Source organism: Phalacrocorax carbo, chromosome 21, assembly GCF_963921805.1.
Source record: "Phalacrocorax carbo chromosome 21, bPhaCar2.1, whole genome shotgun sequence".
NCBI lineage: Eukaryota > Metazoa > Chordata > Aves > Suliformes > Phalacrocoracidae > Phalacrocorax > Phalacrocorax carbo.
The window spans coordinates 1038669-1058396 of NC_087533.1; the positions used below are offsets into that span (position 1 = coordinate 1038669).

The 19728-nt window shown below is 51.6% G+C and overlaps 1 protein-coding gene across 1 annotated transcript; it reads left to right on the forward strand.

Annotated features, from left to right (window-relative positions):
* Positions 1-71: 71 nt before the first annotated feature.
* Positions 72-18866, forward strand: DCPS (decapping enzyme, scavenger). The gene is made up of 6 exons (XM_064470743.1): positions 72-254; positions 1689-1857; positions 10178-10323; positions 13762-13875; positions 17160-17270; positions 18416-18866. The coding sequence occupies exons 1-6, from the start codon at positions 96-98 to the stop codon at positions 18680-18682; spliced, it is 966 nt and encodes a 321-aa protein (XP_064326813.1). The 5' UTR covers positions 72-95; the 3' UTR covers positions 18683-18866.
* The last annotated feature ends 862 nt before the right edge of the window (positions 18867-19728 follow it).

A 19728-nucleotide genomic window follows, 5' to 3' on the forward strand; every position in this document is an offset into this window, starting at 1 on the left:
GCGCCAGGGGGCGCTCTCGCCGCGTGGCGCCTGGCCCGGCTACTCTCTCGGTGGCGGCGCCGCCGCGCAGGCGCAGTGTGGGACAGGGGGGCGCAATGGCGGAGGGCCCGCCGCCGAAGAGGAAGCGGGAGGAGGAGGAGGCCGGGATCGCGCATCCCGACGGAGCCGCCGCCGCTTTCTCACTGGCGGAGCTGCGGCTGCGGCGCGTGCTGCGGGAGTCGGCGCGGGACAAGACCGTGTTCCTGCACGGGGAGGTACCGGGAGGGGGACGGGAACAGGTTGTGGGGCCCGGGGGGGGGGGGCGGGGGCGGCGGCCGCCAGGCCCGGTGAGGCCCGCCGCCATTTTCTCCGCTGAGGGGTGGCCACGCCCTCACCCCAAAAGACCACGCCCCTGCCAAGGATCGCGTGCCCGCTGCCGAGGCCACGCCTCCACTGTCGAAGCCACGCCCCCGTCAGCACATGGCGCGCCCGGGTCCAGCGTGGCCGGGCGCTTCCCCGGTGTGTGTTTCCCCCCTCAGTCCCCTCCTCGTCCCCCTCCCCTCCGCAGGGCCGCGACCCGGCCCAGCCCAGCCCAGCCCGCCCTTACTCACCAAAGCCTGGGCCCAGACTGGCGTTTCCAGCCCGGTGCTGCCCAAATCCAGCAGAGCGGGTGGGCAGGAGGCAGCTGCTCTTGGCCGCAACCTCCTGGAAACCTTATTTCCAGCCTCAGGTTATTTTTTATTACTAGTGTAATTGTCCCTTTTGGCCCAGTGAGCAGGTTTTTCATGCTTGGTAGGTAAAGCAGCACTGAATTGAAGCAAGATGCTAACTCTGGGGCTGTAAATAGGATAGGCGTGTCAATCCGGTGCCATAAAAACAAAATTTGTAATAACTCTTTTAAGTTTTATGGCTGGAGAGCCCAGCTGTGGTGCAGGAATCATACAGCCGCCTCAGGTCCTGTCTCCTGGAGATGCGTATCCGAGCAGGTGATGAGAACGGGAAAGTTTCAGGCTGCTGTTTTGGTCTCAGGGCAACGGGTTGATGGGCAGTGGATAACTGAGCTGGGCACAGACCTGCCCTGTGAGCGTAGCTGTGTTGGGAGCCCCACATGAGCCCCTTTGCCCTCCCCAAGCACTGTTCAACAAGGCTTTGCCCAGGTCCTGCACAGACAGGAAGTGATTTGGGGGTGTTCTCTGCACCTCCCAAAACCAGCATGCTCAGGCCATGTCTGGATCTGGGTTGTGGTTCCACAGAGCAGGGCGGCAAAACAGCTAAGGTTTGCTCCCTGACCATGATGCAAACCCGTGCTTCTGCCTCTGCCCTCTTCCTGACCCTCTGACTACCTGGTTGGTAGCCGCTGGTGAGTATCTGAGATTAAATCAGTGATGAAGGTCAGTGGGAATGCAGCTGCAGGCACTGGGAGCATCTGGGGAGGTACCGATGAGCTGAGATGTTGTCCACATCCCCTGCTCCTCCAGAAAACCTCCTGTGTTCCCTGATGGGGAGTAGATTCCTGCTGTGCTTCAGGGAAAACTTGCCTTTTATTTTTAAATGGGTGCTGCCCAGCAGTTGGCTGGACTAGGAGGAGGTTTGCGTGAGAATTGAGGGGCTGCAAGGTGTCCCTGGGTGGAAGTGTTCAGGTCCTGGCCTCAAACTCTGCCCAGCGCTGGATCCGTGTTTGCCAATGGCTTTATCCGTCCTTATTCCAGGTTGCCAGCCCCTCCGGAGAGGGCACAGATGCCATAGTCATCCTGGAAAAGACTCCTTTCCAGGAGGAGAAGATATTGGACCTGCTGAAGAAACATACGAAGCTGGAGCTGCAGATGCGCAATGACATTTATAGCACGTACCACCTCTATCCTCCCCCAGAGCTAAGCGGTGAGTGCTCTCGGCCTTGCCTGGGGGTTCTGGGGAGGGTGGCTCGCTCCGTGGCTTGGCTGTGGACCCGTGGTTGTGGCTGGGGTGCTGGTCCACACCGGTCCTGCTGGCTCCGGAGGGGAGGGCGCAGTAAGACAGGCAAGTGTCGCTGCTGGATCTGACCATGCCACCCTGGTTGTGGTTTGGCTGACAGCAGCAGACCTGGCTGAGGCAGGGAAATGGGTGGATCGTTGCTGCTCTGAAGGCCACGTGGTACTCTCAAGGCTTTGGATGCTGCCTTCTTTTGCCCCCTTCTCCCAGCACTTACCTCGCTCAGCTGATGAGTGTCTGGCCGTTAAATGGCCTTTGCTTGATTACTTGCAATCACCTGCCTGTGCCTTGATTTAAAGTGAAGAAGAGCTTGTGGGTGTGAAAGCTTTCCTTGTGTGTTTAATTTAGTGATGTCAGCTAATCTGGTAAGATATTGTCTCTCCTTGTAAGGCTTACCTTGAAAACAATCCCTGCAGAGCACATGTCAGCCTCATCTCACTCAAGGGAATCATCTTGCTTTATTTTTTTTGCCTGATGTCACCTGGTAAGGGCAGACAACTGGCATGCTTGCACAGGGTATTGAAAATGCTGGTAACCTCGAGTGCCTGGGGCAGATAGGCACCTGGCTTCTGCCTTTCAAGCCTCTCCCTGCTGATTTCACACATCTGTGTGTTATGAAACCCAATTAATAACCGAGTAGAACGAGGTGTCGTGAGCGGGTTGGAGAGCTTCAGCGGAAGGCTGTCATCCCGCGAGACGGATTCTTGATTCTTGTCGCGGTGGAAAGGCGTCCTGTGACTGTGGTCCTGTGCGGCTGCAAAGCGGGGCTGCCATTCGGGCAGGCCGAGCACTTCGATTTAATGTATGTGTTCACATTCTGGAAGGGCAACGATGTCGTGGTTCAGCCCCAGGTAGCAACTAAGCACCACGCAGGCGCTCGCTCACACCCCCCCACCCCTGTGGGATGGCGGAGAGAATCGGAAGGGCCAAAGTAAGAAAGCTCCTGGGTTGAGATAAGAACAGTTTAATGATTAAAATAAGACAGTAATAATAATGTAATGAAAAGGAAAATAATGAGAGAGGTGAAACCTTGGGAGGAGTGGAAAAAAAAAACCTGAACAACAGCTGATGCAACCGCTCACCACGTGCTGACTGATGCTGCTGGTCCCCAAGCTGCAATCGCTGCTTCCTGTGGCCAGCTCCTCCCAGTTAATATACTGGGCATGATGTCACAGGATATGGAATAGCCCTTTGGTCAGTTTGGAGCAGCTGCCTTGGCTGCGCCCCCTCCCGGCTTCTTGTGCACCCGGCAGAGCATGAGAGGCTGGAAAAGTCCTTGACTAGAACAAGCGCTACCGAGCAACAGCTAAAACATCAGTGTTATCAACATTATTCTCATACTAAGTCCACAGCATGGCACTGCACCAGCTAGAGTAAAGAAAATTAACTCTCTCCCAGCTAAAACCATGATAAGCGATTAATTACGTGGTGACACTTCTGTAAGCACAGTGATAGCCAAACAGGTGCATCAGAGTCAAAATCAATCAGAGTGGTAGCCTTAAGTAAGAAGTTGTTGCGGTCCTGAATTAAATTTTTGGGGTGTTTGATGTACCTTCCCAAAAATGCTCCTACTTTGGCACTATGGCTATGGTGTAGGAGGAAGCAGTGTCTGGCTTTGGGAGGTTCAGTTGTGCAAAACTCCTCTTTTCTCTCGATGGCTCTAAATCAGAGGTTCCAGTGTTACAATGCCACGTTTCAATGGCAGGAAAACACCGTGACATGGTGGTTTTTTTGCGGATGCCCTACGTGGGAAGATGTTAAAGCTATGCTTCACTCGCTGGAAAGACTCCTGCTTGGGTACACGCTGCGTTTGAGGCTGGCCGCAACTTGCGGCAATTCCCACGAGGTGGCATTGCAAGGCTAAAATCCCCTGGGCCTCTGTCCAGCTGCAGCCCTGCCAGCTGTGCGGGTGTTTGACTTCCTTGCAGCACTTCATTGCCGTGCTGTGTAACTCCAGCTTCACCCCGATAGCAACATTTTTTAATTTAATTTAAGATTTATGCCAGGTGTGAAACCCCTCACCTGGGTGAAAAGGCTCTCAAGGGTGCCAGTCCCTGTCAGCACCGCTCCAGGTGCTGCTCTTTCGGAGAGGCTGGAGCAAAACCGGGTGAATCTGGGTCTTCTCACGTCCTGTTTCCGGGTCTTTGTTGAACTTAATCCTTGCTGGGGTTGTTTCTGCTCGGCCTGTCCTCTGTGCCGTGACTGCCCTGCACAGGCACACTGTTGGTCCAGCCGTATGTGAAACAAAACGCGCTGCGCTTTTGGATGAATGTTCACGCTGTTCCTCTTGCAGTTTTGAATGGGGAAAAAGCCTCTAACATGCTTCTATTATCTTTTTAATCACTTTAAAAATTGCCTTTAAAAGGCAGCTTTTGCAGAAACATTACATGGTGGTGCATGTTTGTTTCCCAGCCCTCTCCTTGGCATTGCTGCGCCCGCTCTGGGTGTTGGGCCGGAGAGCTGGGGGGGGACTGCAGACCCTCGGCTGCCCTCCAGGCTCCCCAGCTCCGAGTGGTGAGCGAGGAGGATTCTTCCTTTGAAGCAATTCACAGCCAAATAGCTGTTTTTGCGGATGTGTTGTGTGAGCTGCTGGTGGGCAGCTGGGCTGGCGCTACAGGGAATGGTCGCTCATGTCAGGAGGGGAAGGAAATTGCCCTTTTTGAGCTGAGTCATGGCCCAGGGAGGGAGTGGACGCAAGGAATGCTGCTCATAAACCTAAAACTGAAGGAGGAGAAATTTTCTGTAAGGCTGCAGACAATGCCAGGGCTCTTGAGAAATCCCTGGGCATCGAGTGATCGTGTGGAGACGCAGCGAGCCCTTGCACGGGGCCTACCTCAGCCTCTTGGTAGCAGGGTTAGAGAGATAAAGGGTTTTATCTCTTGGTGCTTGCAGGTTTACACCTGGTTGATGTGATGCAATACAAGTATTTTGCAGCAAAGGTCAAACTTGGGCATTAAGCAGTTCCTTTGAAAAGTCATGGTGTGCTGCAGAAGAGGAACTCATTCCGGGTAGCCAAGCCCCACCACGCTCAACTTCTCGCTTTTTAAAGGTAGGTTAAACCTCCCGGGATTGAGCAAATCATGCCTGCAGGTGATTCATGACATTGGGTGCGTTGATAGCGTGAGGAGCTGCCTCCGGGTCCCTCCGGTCTTTTTGAAGCGCGTTTCTCAATGCCGCCTTTGTGGTCCGAAGCTCTTCATTCAGCTGGAGGTTCATGATAGCTGAAAGTGGATATTTTCTTCAGCCTCTCCCTGCCTCCTCGTTTGAGACGGATGTGCTTCCTCCCTGGAATCAAGCTAACACAGGCCCCATGCGATGAAAGCTTGTTTTGTCTTGGTGGTAAAAGAGCCTGCGAGGCTGGGCCAGTTGCTTTGTTTGTGTGGTTAAGGCAGAGAAAAGGAGGCCAAAAGAAGCACGTTACCTGAGCAAATGTCTCCCTTCTGCCCTGGGAAGAGGAGTTTCACTCTGCTGCTGCTTCTTAAAGATGAGATTTGTAGGCTGGGAGCACACCGGCTTGGGGACACATGAAGGCAGTGCCGGTGAGAAATAGGACCTCATCCATGTCTTGCTTGGCTCATTGGTTTTACTGGACACAAGGAGAGATGCATGGAGGCTAATGTTTGCCAAACAGCTTATTAACAGTCAGAGTTCATCTGAAGAGCAACCCGAAACCGCGCAACTAAGGAGGAGGAATTTTGTGAGTGAGTTTGTGAGGAGGAGCGGTGTTGGAGAACATGCCCTCTGATAGTAACTGCCCTGCTAACAGCAAAGGCAGGCACACGTAACTTGTGTTAAGGCTGGGTGTTGCCTAGATTTAAGAGGCAGGTTATGCCTGGAGTTGTGCGATGCTAGCGGATGAAACCCCAGCCCGGGGACTCTCAGGGAAAGCGAGGGCTGCTTTCATAGTAGGGGAAAGATTTTCCTGCTGCAAAGGCTCCGTTGCAAAAGCCAGATGGTCCAAGCAACACGGTCCGCGATAATATCCAGCTCCTGGTGGTGCTTACACCCATTTAGCAAGGAGAACTTGCTGTTTCCAGCAAAAAGCAGCCTTCTCTTGCCTGGCTGCTGAGGGATGTGATGTTTCACAGCACCAAGGCCATGGCAACATAATTTAAGGGCTCTTATCAGTCATTTAAGGAGCCTTTACTCACTGAGCACGGCTCATCCTTGCACTGCAGGCTGAACCTTATTAAAACCATCTAAAAACAAGCACAGGGGGAGATGGTGTGGCTCCATCTCTCCGATGTGGGGTGAAGAAATTGTGGGAGAACTGGGAGAGTGTGGAAGGAAAGAATTTGGTCATGCAGGAAGTGATACATATCCCTGTCTTCCCGAGCCCGAAAAGCGTCTGGTTTCAGGCAGTGAGAAGCTGGAGAAACTTGCACGAGCTGCACTGGGAAGGCTGGTTGGTTCGTCTCCTGGCATTTCCACGCTCTGCCTGCCCGTGGGGCTGGCCCAGCAAAGAAGACTCTCTTTGCATTGACACTTAAATAAAAAGCTGGAGCCTGAAGCAGCGGGAGCACGTGGAGTGGTTTGGGGGGACAGCAGGAGGCTTAATCGTGCATTGATCTGTTTTTTTGGGTAACTTGCAACTTTTCTCTTTGCCCCGGCTGTTGCATCGAGAGCCCACCGAGTCCTTGGATGAGAACCAGGGGCCAGACAGCCTTGGCAGAAGTCCCTGGCAGCACTCTTGGCTTGCCCTGGCATGTGCTGGCCTCAGAGGTTGTAAACCCTTGCAGGCTTTATCCTTTTCTTTTGTACTTTGATTTCTTTCAATAATGAGAGCCCCAGATGTCCGAGGCAAAGCCGCAGTCGTACCTGGTTGGGGCTGGCTTAAATTTAGGTGTTTCCCTGTGACTGCTACACAGCAATCATAAAAATAAACACACTGTTAATACAGCAGGGGAAGGGGGAGGTTGTATGTCGTTATATTTAGTTAGGGCTGCTTTGAAGGAGACACCTGATGGTGGGAAGTCAGTGCAGAGCTGTATGCAGCAGGAAAGAGGCTTGCAGAGGAAAAGAAAACGGAGTGCACTTTCTCTGCTGTTTCCTGGGCTTTGCACCTTCCTGCACCTGAGGGTTGAGTTGATGAGGCAGATTATAAGCCAAAGCTCAGCTTTCTACTAGCAAAGGGAGGAAAAATCACCCCTGCCCAGAAGTAGAAACAGGTTGTTCCTGCCCTGCGTGCTTCTCTTAGCTCCCCGGCATGTTTAAATCTATTTAAAACAAAACTACAGTGGTATGTTTTCATGTTGCTGAGTGGGATGGGAGAAGCGAGTGCCAGGTGCCTCAGCGGGTCGTCCTGGCCTCTCCTCGCCATTTGCATCAGTTCGAAATTTGACGTGCCGAGCTGGAGGGGGATTTTGGCAGAGCCTGGGGACGGCACGGCGTGAAAGGGGACGAGGCATTGCCAGTGAGCCTAGAGTGCGCTTTCCTATGTGCACGAGCTCTCTCTGTCTCCTCCTCGTCTGTGACACGTAGCTGTCCTGTGCCGTCGGGAGCATGGTGTAACGTGTTTCATCCTCTCCTCCTGGCGACAGCTGCCTTCAGCCCTCTTTTCCATAAGTTCCCCAAATTGATCTGGTGTTTTGGTTTTCGTTTCTTGTGCCTTGGGTTGTTTTCTTCACTCATTTTTAGCAGGAGAGGGGAGAAGATTTTTGGTGTTTCTGATCAATCCGAGCTTCCTTTTCTCCTGGGCAGGGAAACAACAGTGCAGTGCCTCCTCTCAAACACCCTTCGCAGGGTGAACTGCCGGTTGGTTGCTTTCCACCATGATGGTACCTCTGGCTCCTGTTCATCTTGGTTCCTTCATTAAACCTCCTTTTTCATAACCTCCAGTTAATTGATGGCCAGTCCTGACTTCCAGAATAAACCACAGGTGCTTTGTCGTGTCCCTGGGCTGGTGTTCAGGAACACGCCAGCTGATGTGACTCAGATGCAAGCAGAGACAATCCCTGACCCTTCAGCAAGCTTAAAAACCCACATCACGTGTCCAGCGGTTCTTTATCCCCAGTTCCAGCCCAAGGTAGGTTTGGGCTGCCCCACGACATACATGATGCTTTAATGCACGTGGAGTCTGCCAGGAGCAGGGAGACTTTTAAAATGGAGCGTGAACGCGGCCGGTTGCCAGCAATGGAAAGATTTTGTGGTAAGCCTGGTCCCGCCGTGGATGTTTCCTGCGGCTGAGTCCAGCCTTAGCTGGGACTTTGCAGCCCATGTGCGGGCTCCTAACGATAGTCAGGCCCTGAGCGTTTACCAAACCCCTTCTCTGGCTGTAGTGATTTATGCTAATTAGTGTTGCTGGGGTGTTTCAGGGTTGATGAGACCTTTAGAAGGGAAATAATCATTAGTGAACCACAGCCTCTCCCGCCTCTCCTCTTCCAAACATCTGCTGCTCAACCGCAGCTGCACATTAAGGATTTCTCTGATCTTGTGTTAGGTTTTAAAGTATCCGAAGTGGCTCTCCCCACCAAGAGCAGCCACCCCCAACCTAGGGAGGTGCCGGAGAAGCCGAGAAGGGTCCTCTGCAAACCCCACATCCCAGCCAGGACGTGTGTTGCGGTCATCTCCACGCCTGACACGGAGGGCTTTCTGCTGCAGTCCCTTGTTTTGGGGTAGAAAATTAAATAGTGGAAGTTTCAGCCTGAGGCTGGATGTGATATTTTCTTATCTTTTGCCTTTTTGTTTTCTCCCCAGTGCTTTTCTGGTCTTTGCAAGTGAGGAGCGGAGGAGCCTTGTCTTTTCTTTTTTGTTTTTGCTATTACATCATCCCACCAGAAGTGCTAATGGAGTCCTGGAAAACAACCTTGTTTGAACATGTGTATGGTGGGAATCAGACCAGACTGCCCTTGTGGTTTGCATTTTCATATTTCACGTTACCAGCATTTTCCTGTGGATTTCATTAAGCTGGGTTTGGCATGAAATGAAAAGGCAGAGTCTCCCAGCTTGTGCAGCGCCGACCTTAAAAAAAAAAAAAAAAAGAAACCAGAAAACTTAAAAAAACACCCCCAAGAACCCCAAACCACCCTAAATCCTGCCTTTAGGAACAAATAAATATTTATATTCAGTGTCTGGCTAGCATATATACGTATATAAAGCGTGAAGCATGGCTGTTTGGTGCCCTGGTGAGTGTGCTGCCCGTGGTTTTCGCGACCGTGGCAGATCTCGGACGCGAGCTGCAGTGTTTGCAGTGCCCCAGCTGCTTGCTTCGGTCTGATCTGCTCAGGGTTCATCCAGGCTCGCGGGGTTTTTCTCCTTCCTGTGCTATGTTTTATAGCAGCTCTCTCTTAGCTGGGAAGGCGGAGGCGCTGCTGGTGCCCTTGGAGTTGTGGCAGGCTCTGTATCACACATCTAATCTCAGCCAAAGAGGGATGTTTTCCAAGTGTTTTATCACTGTGGGTACGGTTTACTGCTGCCAGGTTGACGAGGTGCCTGCTTGCAGCTTGTTTAATGCCACAGAAATTATGCAGTGAAGTTTTCATCTTGAGGTAAACAGAAATTGTCTTGCTTTTGCTAGAGTAAACAGCTAAATGCTCTTTGTTTGTTGGCTGGTGTCCGGCCAGGGAATCACCCAGCCCCCTTCCCTCAGCTCATCCTGCACCGTGTTAACCCATCCACTGGCGTCGTCTGCTCCAGATCCGTCCCTGTGCCCTTGACCTCTTTGCCTCCTGCGCTTGAGGCCGAGCATCCTGATGGCTGAGAGCTCTGGGAAGGAGCTGCTCCTCGAGCCAGCCCCAGCGTGGCTCGCAGCTTGTGCAATGCCTGGTTTCGTGGCTGGAGAAAGTCGCTGCGGGCTCGATCGATAGCGTTCCATGAGATTCGGATTTAAGTGTGAGGAAGATGTGTCTCTGCCCCTGGGGTCATGTTTCTGTCCTGGTTGTTGACTGCACGTAAGCTCTTCCCTGGGAGCCTCGGCTCTGCCCCGATGTTCCTGATACGCCTGAAAGAGCAAGTGTGGGAAACAAAACCTCTCAGGCAGCAAACTCCTCCACCTGAACTGGAAAGACAGGCCCTGGCTGTGTTGTTGGCTTATCCTTCCCTGAGAAAAGGATGCGAGGTTAAAGCACTTGTTTGCTTTCCACGTCCATTCTCCCCCACCCCGCCGCTTGGTATCTTTTAAAAATATGTTAGCGTGCCATTTATTGGTAGGCAAAACAGATTTATTGGGGACTGAAGGAAGTAACGTGGGTTTCGACTGTGATGGTAACTCAGGAAACATGTTTGTTTCTAGAGATAAAAACCACAGTGGTGTACCCTGCCACGGAGAAACACCTTCAGAAATACCTCCGTCAAGAAGTGTACCTCATCCGTGAAACCTGGGAGGATTACAAGAACATAACGCTGCCCTTCATCCAGTCCCAGAGCTTCAGCATCCAGGTATGGGTACCACTGCTTCCCCTCTGCAGAGACGGACATCTTTGGTCTCCTCCTTCAACACTCTGAGCTGTCAGATGTCTCCTCCAAAGCCCAGGCTGGAGGCAGAGGAGTCAGGAGTGCTCTGTCCCCGTCTTCCTGGTGGTTGCTCCATCAGCATATTGTCAGCACCCTCTCATCTGTCTGGGAGCCTGCTCCTCAAACGCGACTGGCTGCCAGTTATTTCTGCTGGTCCCGCGTTGTGATGCTGCCTGAATCCATCCCCTCACCTACTGTGCTTTCTTGAGGCTGTCTGGCCTTTGGGGTAAGCTCAGCAATGCTAAACAGGGCTCCCTCTCCCCTAAACCTCCCCCAGTGTCCCCATCCTCTGTCCTCCAGGGCATCCTTCTCCGTCTTTGCAGAAGAACTTGTGCCTTGGAGATGTACCCAAAATTGCCTTCCTCAAGGTTTCTGGAGACTTTCTGAGCTGGGGCGTTCCTCCTCCTTTCCAAGGGTGGCTCCCTGGGCGTTGGTGCAGTTCGCTGGGCTTTTTAGGAGTCTCTTGGGTGTTGTGGAAAAGGGAAGGCACAGTTTGCTCTTGGACTCCTGCATCACAACTCGCTCCTTGGGCTTTGCCTACAGCCCCTCTGCCATTTGGCCCTTTGGTCCATATTTCACGTGCCAAAGCTGTATTTTCAGTGTCTTCCTTGCCCCAGGCAGCAGCAATGGACTTTTTTTTTTCCTGTTTTCCATCCTTTTTGAACATTCCTCTCCCTATATTTCTTCTTTAGAGTCCAAAGGAATGGAAGGCTGTAGGGACCAGTTCAAGCTAGGGGGAATAAAACAAATCCTGGGTTTGCTGAGGCTATCCGTTAGAAATAAACCCCAAAACCCAACCAACCGCAGGCCTTGGGTATCCTCCCCACCTCTTTCCTGCTGCCTTAAACAGCAGCAGAATGGTTAACAGGGCTCACTGTTGCGGCGTCTGCTTTCTGATCGCTTGCAGATGGACGTGAATCCCGCTTTCTGCGGCTCGTACCAGAAGGCACCTTGCAAGCTGCGGTGTGCGCCTAATCGCTCCTTGCCCGTCTGCTTTTCTTGTGCTCTGTCGTTCAGCTTTCCCGCCGGCAGCCGGGCTGCAACCCTGAGAACACCCAGGCGGCATTTATTAGCTGGAGGAAGACAACAGCATGTTTCCACCGGACAGCAACCTGCACGAATGTTTTCTCCATGCTTTTGTTAAGTTCCCAGGTGTAGCAGCTGTCTTCAGAAGGTGCTTGAGCTCTCTCTGCCTCTTCTGCCAAATGCTTGCGAGCTGATTTCTGTACATGGAAACATATTCCTGGCGACCATCAGGAGCATCTGCCAAGAGATCTTGGTCAGCACGGTCAGTCCTTGACCTCTGTGATTTGATAATGCGGTTTCTTGCCTTTATCGAACCGCGTTTGGCGAGCGGGAGGGGAAATGTGAAGGGTAACAGAAATATCAGCCGATATCTGCGCTGTTACAGAAGCGGCTCTGTCTTCTGCTGGACGATGCAAAGCATGGATGCTTGCGATATAATAGTTTTGTTGTGGTGACAGTCTCTGGACATGTTGTCCTCACTGGGCTTGTGCTGGAAACGGCAAGAGCAGTCAGCTGATGACCTCACATGAGGCAGCACTGGGTTTAAAATTCAGCTTATCTGATCGGTGAACTTCTTTAGGGCAGTGATAGCTTGGCACTTGTGAAAAGAGCAGGCATTTAAAAAAACCAAAAGGCAAACACTCATTTCCTGCTGAGCTTCCTGCCCTGCTTTTCTTCCGGGGTCACAGAGCACAGCGATCTTGGGCCATGCTTTCCAAAATCACTTTGCAAATCTAATCTCTAAGACTTTGTTGCTGTGAAGAAAAGACCAGCAATTTAAGAAGAAAAATACCCAGATCAAGGGAGGAGAAGTTTGTTTGTCTCTGAGGCTATATTCAGCTCAGTTTACAATGATCCTAATTTTTGATTGCATTAATTAAACTCTTGACAGATCTCCCCAAAAGGGATGTCTTTTTCTCTCGAGTGTCTGGCATGCACAGCATCTGCTGACCCAGCTTGCTCGGTGCGTCTGCGAGGCTGGCTGCATCTTCCCTACCCCCCTGGCGCGACCAAAATGTTTCCTACCCAAACTTGATGGGGGAAAATGATGTTTCAAAATGGTTTCAGCTTGCAAGCCCTAGCTGTTTTCTGCTGGCCTTTTGTCTTCTAGGGACCTGCCTGGGGACTCTGCTGGCAGTCTGATACTTAAGATAGATTTAAGTTAGAGCAGAAAGTGCATTTTGGAGCTATAAAGGAGGTGTAAAGAAGGATGCTCAAGCTCAGGTTGGTAGCCAGGAGAAACAAAGATGCCTTCTGCTTGTCTTACTGTTGGTTATCCCCGGTCTCTTCCATTTCGTAGCTGAAATTCCTCTCTGGATGGTGCTTGGCTTTGAAGGAGGAGCGCAGGGGGATTACCAGAGCAGGGGTTACAGGCAATCTGGAGGCTGAAGCTTTAAATATAGAGGAAGAAGAGTGGCGAGCTGTTTTCTAATCAGCCAGGAAACCGAGAGATGTGCATTGCCCAAGAAAACACAGGCCCTTCGTATTCTCCTGGCGAGCGCTGGCTGCCAGCAGCCGGAGCCGCATCCAACCTCAGGCTCGCAAGCAATCTGCTCCTTCCTTTCTGAATGGGAAAAACCAGCTGAGTTCCCTTCCCAGACCTAGTTGTAAAGGTTTCAGCACAGCCTGGGAGGTAAAAAGGTGTGAACAGCCCTGCAGTGCTTCGAGAGCCGTCTGCTAAGCCCCACACGAGCTGCCTTCCACCGCTGCCCGCTTCGCCGGGGTCTGGCATGCTCCGGGTTGCTTGTGTTGGTGGCTGATCTGGCTGAATGCCTGTACCTGCCCATTGCCGACCGCTGGGAGCACGGAGCAGGGATCCTGCTGCCCCTTGGGGGTTTTAGTGCTTGCAGCAGCTTCATCTATGACCAGTAAAGCAGCCAGGTCTGGTTTACTGTTAGACCCCATTGGGAAGAATGATCTCCGAATCCTCTTAGGGGGTGAATGCAGGTATTTCTACACCGTGCTAAACCATCTCTGTTCCATACCTCATCTGCAGCTGTGGCCAGTTCTTAATGCTTGAGAGGAAAACAAAAGTCCCTGAACAATTTAGCTAGCTGGTGGTGCAGTGCCACGCAGTGGGACTGGGGGTGTATCTTTTCACTGGAGTGCTCCTAATAGCCTGGAGTTTGTTGTTGGAGTGTTTTATGGGTAATTGATTACAAATGTTACTAGCCATGAAATTATTTGGTCATCTTAAAATCAAGTTGTTGCCTTTTTTTTTGTTTAAATATTCTACTTGCAGTGAATACGCACTAATCCATGGGCTTGGCCTAAATGTGCCTGAGGTGTTGGGTTTTTTTTCTCCACTGGTTTATAAATCACATATTTCTCTTTCAGTGGGTGTATAATATCCTGGAGAAGAAAGCTGAGGCCGATCGGATCATCCATGAAAACCCAGATCCTTGCAATGGCTTTGTTCTAGTCCCAGATTTTAAGTGGAATCAAAACCAGGTTTGTTTGCTTGTCTTTGAAGGGGTGCTGCTTGTCTGAAGGTAATCCAGGGGAAATGTCCGCTTTTGTGCTACTAATAGCACGCTAATGAAAGTTTAAGTAGGGAAATGTGTCCTTCCTGTTCACACTGTCACTAAGTGATGGCATTGCCTGGGCCTTTTATCACATGCTAGTGGTGGACACTGTGAAACACAGGCTGTTCTCACCACTGCTGGGTGATTTATTTATTAGCTTTGCCTTTTCTTTCCTGTATTAGCCCAAATGTTGTTGTGATGTGTTTGAACCTAAATCCAGCTGCGTACTTGTTCCTGCTGAACTTGTTTGGGGCTTTTTTTTTTGTTTTTCTTTACAAGCCTCAACCTTAGGCACAAACTGGGCAGATGTGTTGTCCTTTGGTCGCTGCAATTAACTCTCCTCCGCACAACATTAAACAGATGGTTGTTAGCTTATGAGCAGCTGCTTAACCCCTCGTGGGAGCGGCCACTCGTTGAAATGCAGAAGTTTTTAAGCCCAGGCTGTAATCCTCAATTGAGTGGCTCATTATTTCCTTGGGCTCCGCCTCCATTTTGTGCTGTAGTTCAGGGGATGTGCCCTGGGGAGGTGAAACTCCACACTTGCGTCCCTTGAATTCTGTGGAGTCAAAAAAGAAAAGTCCACTTCAGGTTTCGGATCCTCAAAATGCTTCTGTGGGTGGCAGGTGGGGGAAAGTTACCGCATAATTAAAACTTAGGAATGGGAACTGAAAACTAAAAAAATGGGAACACAAGCCTGGTGGTGGGCAAGAGGATTCTGTACTTCTGTGCTGGGAGCACCTTTTTTTGCTCTGGTGCAGAGTCGCTGGGGAAACGACTTGGGGAGGACAGGTCACTGCAGGGTAGTCTCTGGTCACCAGGAACTCCTTGCACATCAGCTGCTCCAAAAATCCCTTGTCAAGCTGTGGTGGGGTAACCAAGGTCAAATTTCTGCTTGTTCAGTGGGAGGCTTGACCTTCTTCTGGAGAGACTTTGCATAGCAGGTGATACATGGCAAGCTTGCTGTTGTGCTTATGCCATTGTGCCTTGTTCAGTGGCATTTACTTTCAGGGTGGCGATATTCCAGGATCCTAAGAAGTGCAGCACACCGTCCCTTTCCTTGCTTTGAGCAAAGCCTCGGGGTAAATCCTCGCTTGCCGCAACCAAGCTTCGCAACTCACATTGGGATTGGAGGTGGATGGGCTAAAAATAGTGCTTTAACTTTCTTTAGAGACCTGTCGTATCTGCGTCTTGCAGCTAGCATGGTCAGGGAGCACTTAAATGGTGGGATTTGTCTTCAGGGGAGGTTTCCCCACGCTCCTGTTGCCTCTTGGTATGCTGAACAGGATCTTCTTGATTTCCTCCCAAGGGCTGCTGTGTGCAGCAAGAGAGCTGTCATCCCCAGGGCTATTGGGGACCTTTGCGTTGCCTGTCTTTTTCCCAGGCAGGCGAGCTGGCATCCCAGCAAGGGCCGTTGACTTCTGCCTTCTAGCCAAGGAATTTCTTGGCTGTGGGGACGCCGAGCCAGAGCTGATCCTGGCAGCCCCAGGGCTGCCTGTGAGCACCGGTTCTTACTGCTGCGTCCCGCTGAACAGGCAAGGCTGCTGAATCAAATTAGGGAAGCGAGACAGAGCTCCCAGCAGGATCCTCCTGAGCGTCCCCTTAGAAGTCCCTTCAACAGCATCGCCTTGCACTAGCTTAGTATGTTGCCCGCAAATGCTACGAAATCACCTGTAATTATTTCAGGTTAGTTGATGAGAGGAAGATTTCTCATTTGTGTCATGAAGTCTGCACGCTTGCTGCCAGCCTCGACCTTCTGGGTGCTGCATCAGCTCCAGTTGCCCACCCTCGATAGTGGTTTGAGTTGGTTTCTTGGAGTTTTTTTTTCTTTTTTTTTTAAATCTATTTTTTTAGCGTGGGCTTTTTCCCCCCGCTTCTTTTGAGCTGGTTTCAAACCCGCAGGAGCCCTGAGGCGTTGCCTGAAACGATGCCCAGCATGACATCATTCAGGGCCTTTTTAGCAACAGGCTTATTTGTTTCAAACAGCAACATGCAGATGTTCTAAGGGGAAGAGATTTTTGCTTATTCTTCCGCCAGCCAGCCCTGATCCAGAGGGAACAAGCTGATATGCCGTCTTTTTCTGGAGCTGTGCACAGGCTGCTTTGGGAATCAAACCGAACCGCGAGCATCGCTGTGCTGGCTGGATGCAAATAGAAGCTTCGTGTTTTGAGAGCCCCGAGACAGAGTCCTGAGAGCATCTTTTGGCACAAGTATCTGTTTCCAAATAGCCAGATGGGTTTCTCACAGCCCTGAAAAGATCTGCTGGGTCTCAAGTATCTAAACCCTTTGCTTTGCAGTGTTTATATTAGAAAGCCGCTAGCTGAGCTGAAGGAGACAGGGATTTTTATTTTTAGTTTTTTCTTTAAAGTGTAGCAATCCACAACGCTGTGTCTTGTTAAACACTGAATTCAGTAAGTGCTTCAGGAGATGCTAGAGGTCTGGCTGAGAGCTGCTGAACGGACGTATTTTACTGCACCGGGGTTGTCTGGTGACTGATTAGGTCTTGATAATAGTTATTTGTAGAACTGGTGTGACTGGAAGGTGGTCGGCTATTTGCACAGTGGAACTATAGGAAGCTTTTCACTCAGGGAAAAATCTACAGTTGCAGTTTCGGCTGCTGCGATTCACCGTAAATCCTCGCCTGAGCGTGGAGATAAACCATTCGCTCGCTCTGCAGAATAGCCGTGCTCGGCACGGTGCCCGCGCGTGGGGGTTGCTGGCAGACCCTTCTGGGCTCGGGCTGGCGGGCGCCTCGGTTTCCCCCACGTAGCTTGGTGGGTGCAGCCTCGATCCGCACTGGGACAACGTATTTTTTCGTGCACGGGGAGATGTTGTGAACGTGCAAGAGCAACAGCTAGTGCTGTGTTTATGGTAGAAAAGGGCTGATTAATCGATCTGCCTATCGAGCTGAGAAGTTATTTGTGATCCCACCATTTATCAGTTGGGGTGAAGCTGTCCGCTTTGTTTTTTTCTGGACAAAACCTAATTTGTCCAAAGACGATGCTTTGAGGCTCAGTGGCTTTGCGAGCGCATCTCGTACTGGGAGATCCACACTGGATTCAACCCAGCGTGGCCATGGGTTACGCGTGATGGCAGGTAGCCCCTTATAACACAGCCTGGAAAACTGCGGTTGTTATGTCAGTTCCAAAGGACTCGTGCCTCCGTCTGCTCTTTCTGTGGTCACCTTCATCACCATCCTCCATCCCTCTGCAGCTGGATGACCTCTACCTGATAGCCCTCGTTCACCGCCGGGAGGTCAAGTCGCTTCGGGACCTCACTGCTGAGCACCTCCCGCTGCTGAGGAACATCTTGCAAGAAGGCAAGGTAAGCGGGAGGCCAGGCCGACGCTGCCGTCCTGGGCAAGGAGAGCACAGCCTGCCTGCTGCAAGGTCGCTGCCTGCCTTCCCCGGCAGCTGCCTGTCCAACCCATGCGCAGGATCTGTGTGGGAATCATAGAATCATAGAATTATTAAGGTTGGAAAAGACCTCTAGGATCATCAAGTCCAACCATCAACTCAACACTACCAGTGTCCTAAACCATGCCCTGAAGTGCCACGTCTACACGGTGTTTGAACCCCACCAGGGATGGTGACTCCCCCACCTGTGCCAGGGCCTGACCACTCTTGCAGTGAAGACATTTTTCCTCATATCCAACCTAAACCTCCCCTGACGCAGCTTGAGGCCGTTTCTTCTTGTCCTAACAACCAAGAGATGATGATACATCACGAAGTGGGGCTGCTCTCCCCTCTAGCATCTCTGCTTGCAGTCCCCTGTCCCTGCTTCTCTGTCAGCATTTGGGCCGTTTCAGGTGTTCTCGATATTTCTTTGTTAGCAGTGAGCGCCATCCTCGTGTTAATAACTTCCTTCCCAACCCCTTGACTGTTTTCACTGACCGACAAGTTTTTCCAGCCCCGTGACAGGGTGTGCTTGGTAGATGGACGTGCAATAACTTCTCTTTCCTTCACTGCGTTAGAAATTTGGGAAGCAATTGCACTGGAGAAAGTGGAGATTAATTAAGAGATTAGTCAGGGGATTGCAGCGTGCTGAGCAGCGAACCAAGCCAGTGTGCCGGAGTTCACCGTTGCTGTTTATAGCTTTAATTACACCGGCTGGTAACAGGATCCTCGTAACTTGCCGAGTGAGCCGAAGCGATAAGGGTGAAAGGGAAAACGATACGAGCGGAGAGCACATGGAGAAAAGTGGGGCGGCTGGAGGCATCGCTCCATCCCCGCGGAGGCTGAAACAGAGGATGGGGAAAGAGCTCTGTCCTTCCCAAGTTCTCCCTCTCCTTTGCTGTGAGGATGGAGGAAGCAGAAATCACTTCTGCCTTTCTCTTCGCCTTCGTGCCATCAGGGATGCTCCTTTTCATCTGTTGTGAGGTCTGTCCATGCGCTGCCTGCCCCCAGCCGCCCCGTGCCCTTGCTGCATGTCGCTAATCCTGACCTGTAGGGTTTTTTTTCTCTCCTTAGGAGGCCATAGCGAAGCGCTTCGGTGTGCCGGGATCCCAGCTGCGAATCTACCTGCATTACCGGCCCTCCTACTACCACCTGCACGTGCATTTCACCGCTCTGGGCTACGACGCCCCGGGCAGCTCCGTCGAGAGAGCCCATCTCCTGGCAGACGTGATCGACAACCTGGCGATGGACTCCATGTACTACCAGAAACGGGCTTTGAGCTTCGCCCTGCGGGCCGACGAACTTCTGCTTAAGAAATTCCAGGAGGCAGGAAGAGTGTGAGCCGGCAGAGGCGCTTTTGTATCTATTTTTAATAAATGCCCGTTTTCGGGTTTTTTTTTTATTTCTTAAAGGTTTTGGTGCTTTTATTTTTTTTAACTCTGATTTTGTACAAGTTGGGGCTGATGGCCCATTGCTATGGAAACCATTCCTTCTCCTCAAGTCAATTAAAACGTTGATTGAGTAACCCCTTTGAGCGTACTGGTTTTTATCAGGGTTGTAGCACCAGGCTGGGCACCTCTGGGCTGCAGTGAGCAGAGGAGTTTGGGCAGGAGGGTTTGTGTGTGCCCATTTTCTCCACCCAAAAGACAGCCCCAGCCCAAACGGGGGGGAGTAGGCAGCCAGAGGGGTCCAAGAAAACCCACTGCCCTCAGAAAGCTTCACGTATTTCTTATGAATTTACCCCTGGGAGCGGGATTGCAGCTTTCCTGGGACAGGGAGGGGTTTCTTGCTCCAAATAAATCAAATGACTAACCCAAGTCCTTGCCCCTCCCGGCCGGCCGGCTGCCGTGGGTCCAAAGGCAAAGGAGGCTGCGTGCACTGCCTGATCCCCAGCCTTGGAGCTATCACCTCTACCCTGCTAATTAGTCATGTATCTGCCTTAAATGAGCTCATTTAAAAGGGCAGCCCCTCCCTGCCACAGGCTTGTCAAGATTTTGCAAGGATTCCTCAGCGTGCTCGTTTAAAGAAAAACATAAAAGAAATAAGATTGCTCTTCCTTCTGCCGCAGTGGTGGCATGGCGGGGCAGTAAATGCCTTCCTGCAGCAGGAGGGGCCCGGCAAAGGAGCCTCCCGAGACCCTGGCTGACTTCGCTGCCACTTTCCAGTTCCAGTGAGGTTTTTCTTGTTCCATCTGTGAGGTGCCGACTCCTTCCCCACTGCCTGACTCTGTATAAACAGTCCTCACGCCATGACCTGGCGAGAGCTGCCTCTTGTGATGGGAGAAAACCAATTTCTACGTACAGAGAGAGGCTTGGTCTGCCAACCCAGCCATTGTTTCCCCTGCACCTTCTCCGCCAGACACCAACCCCTGAAAACTTCATGAGTTC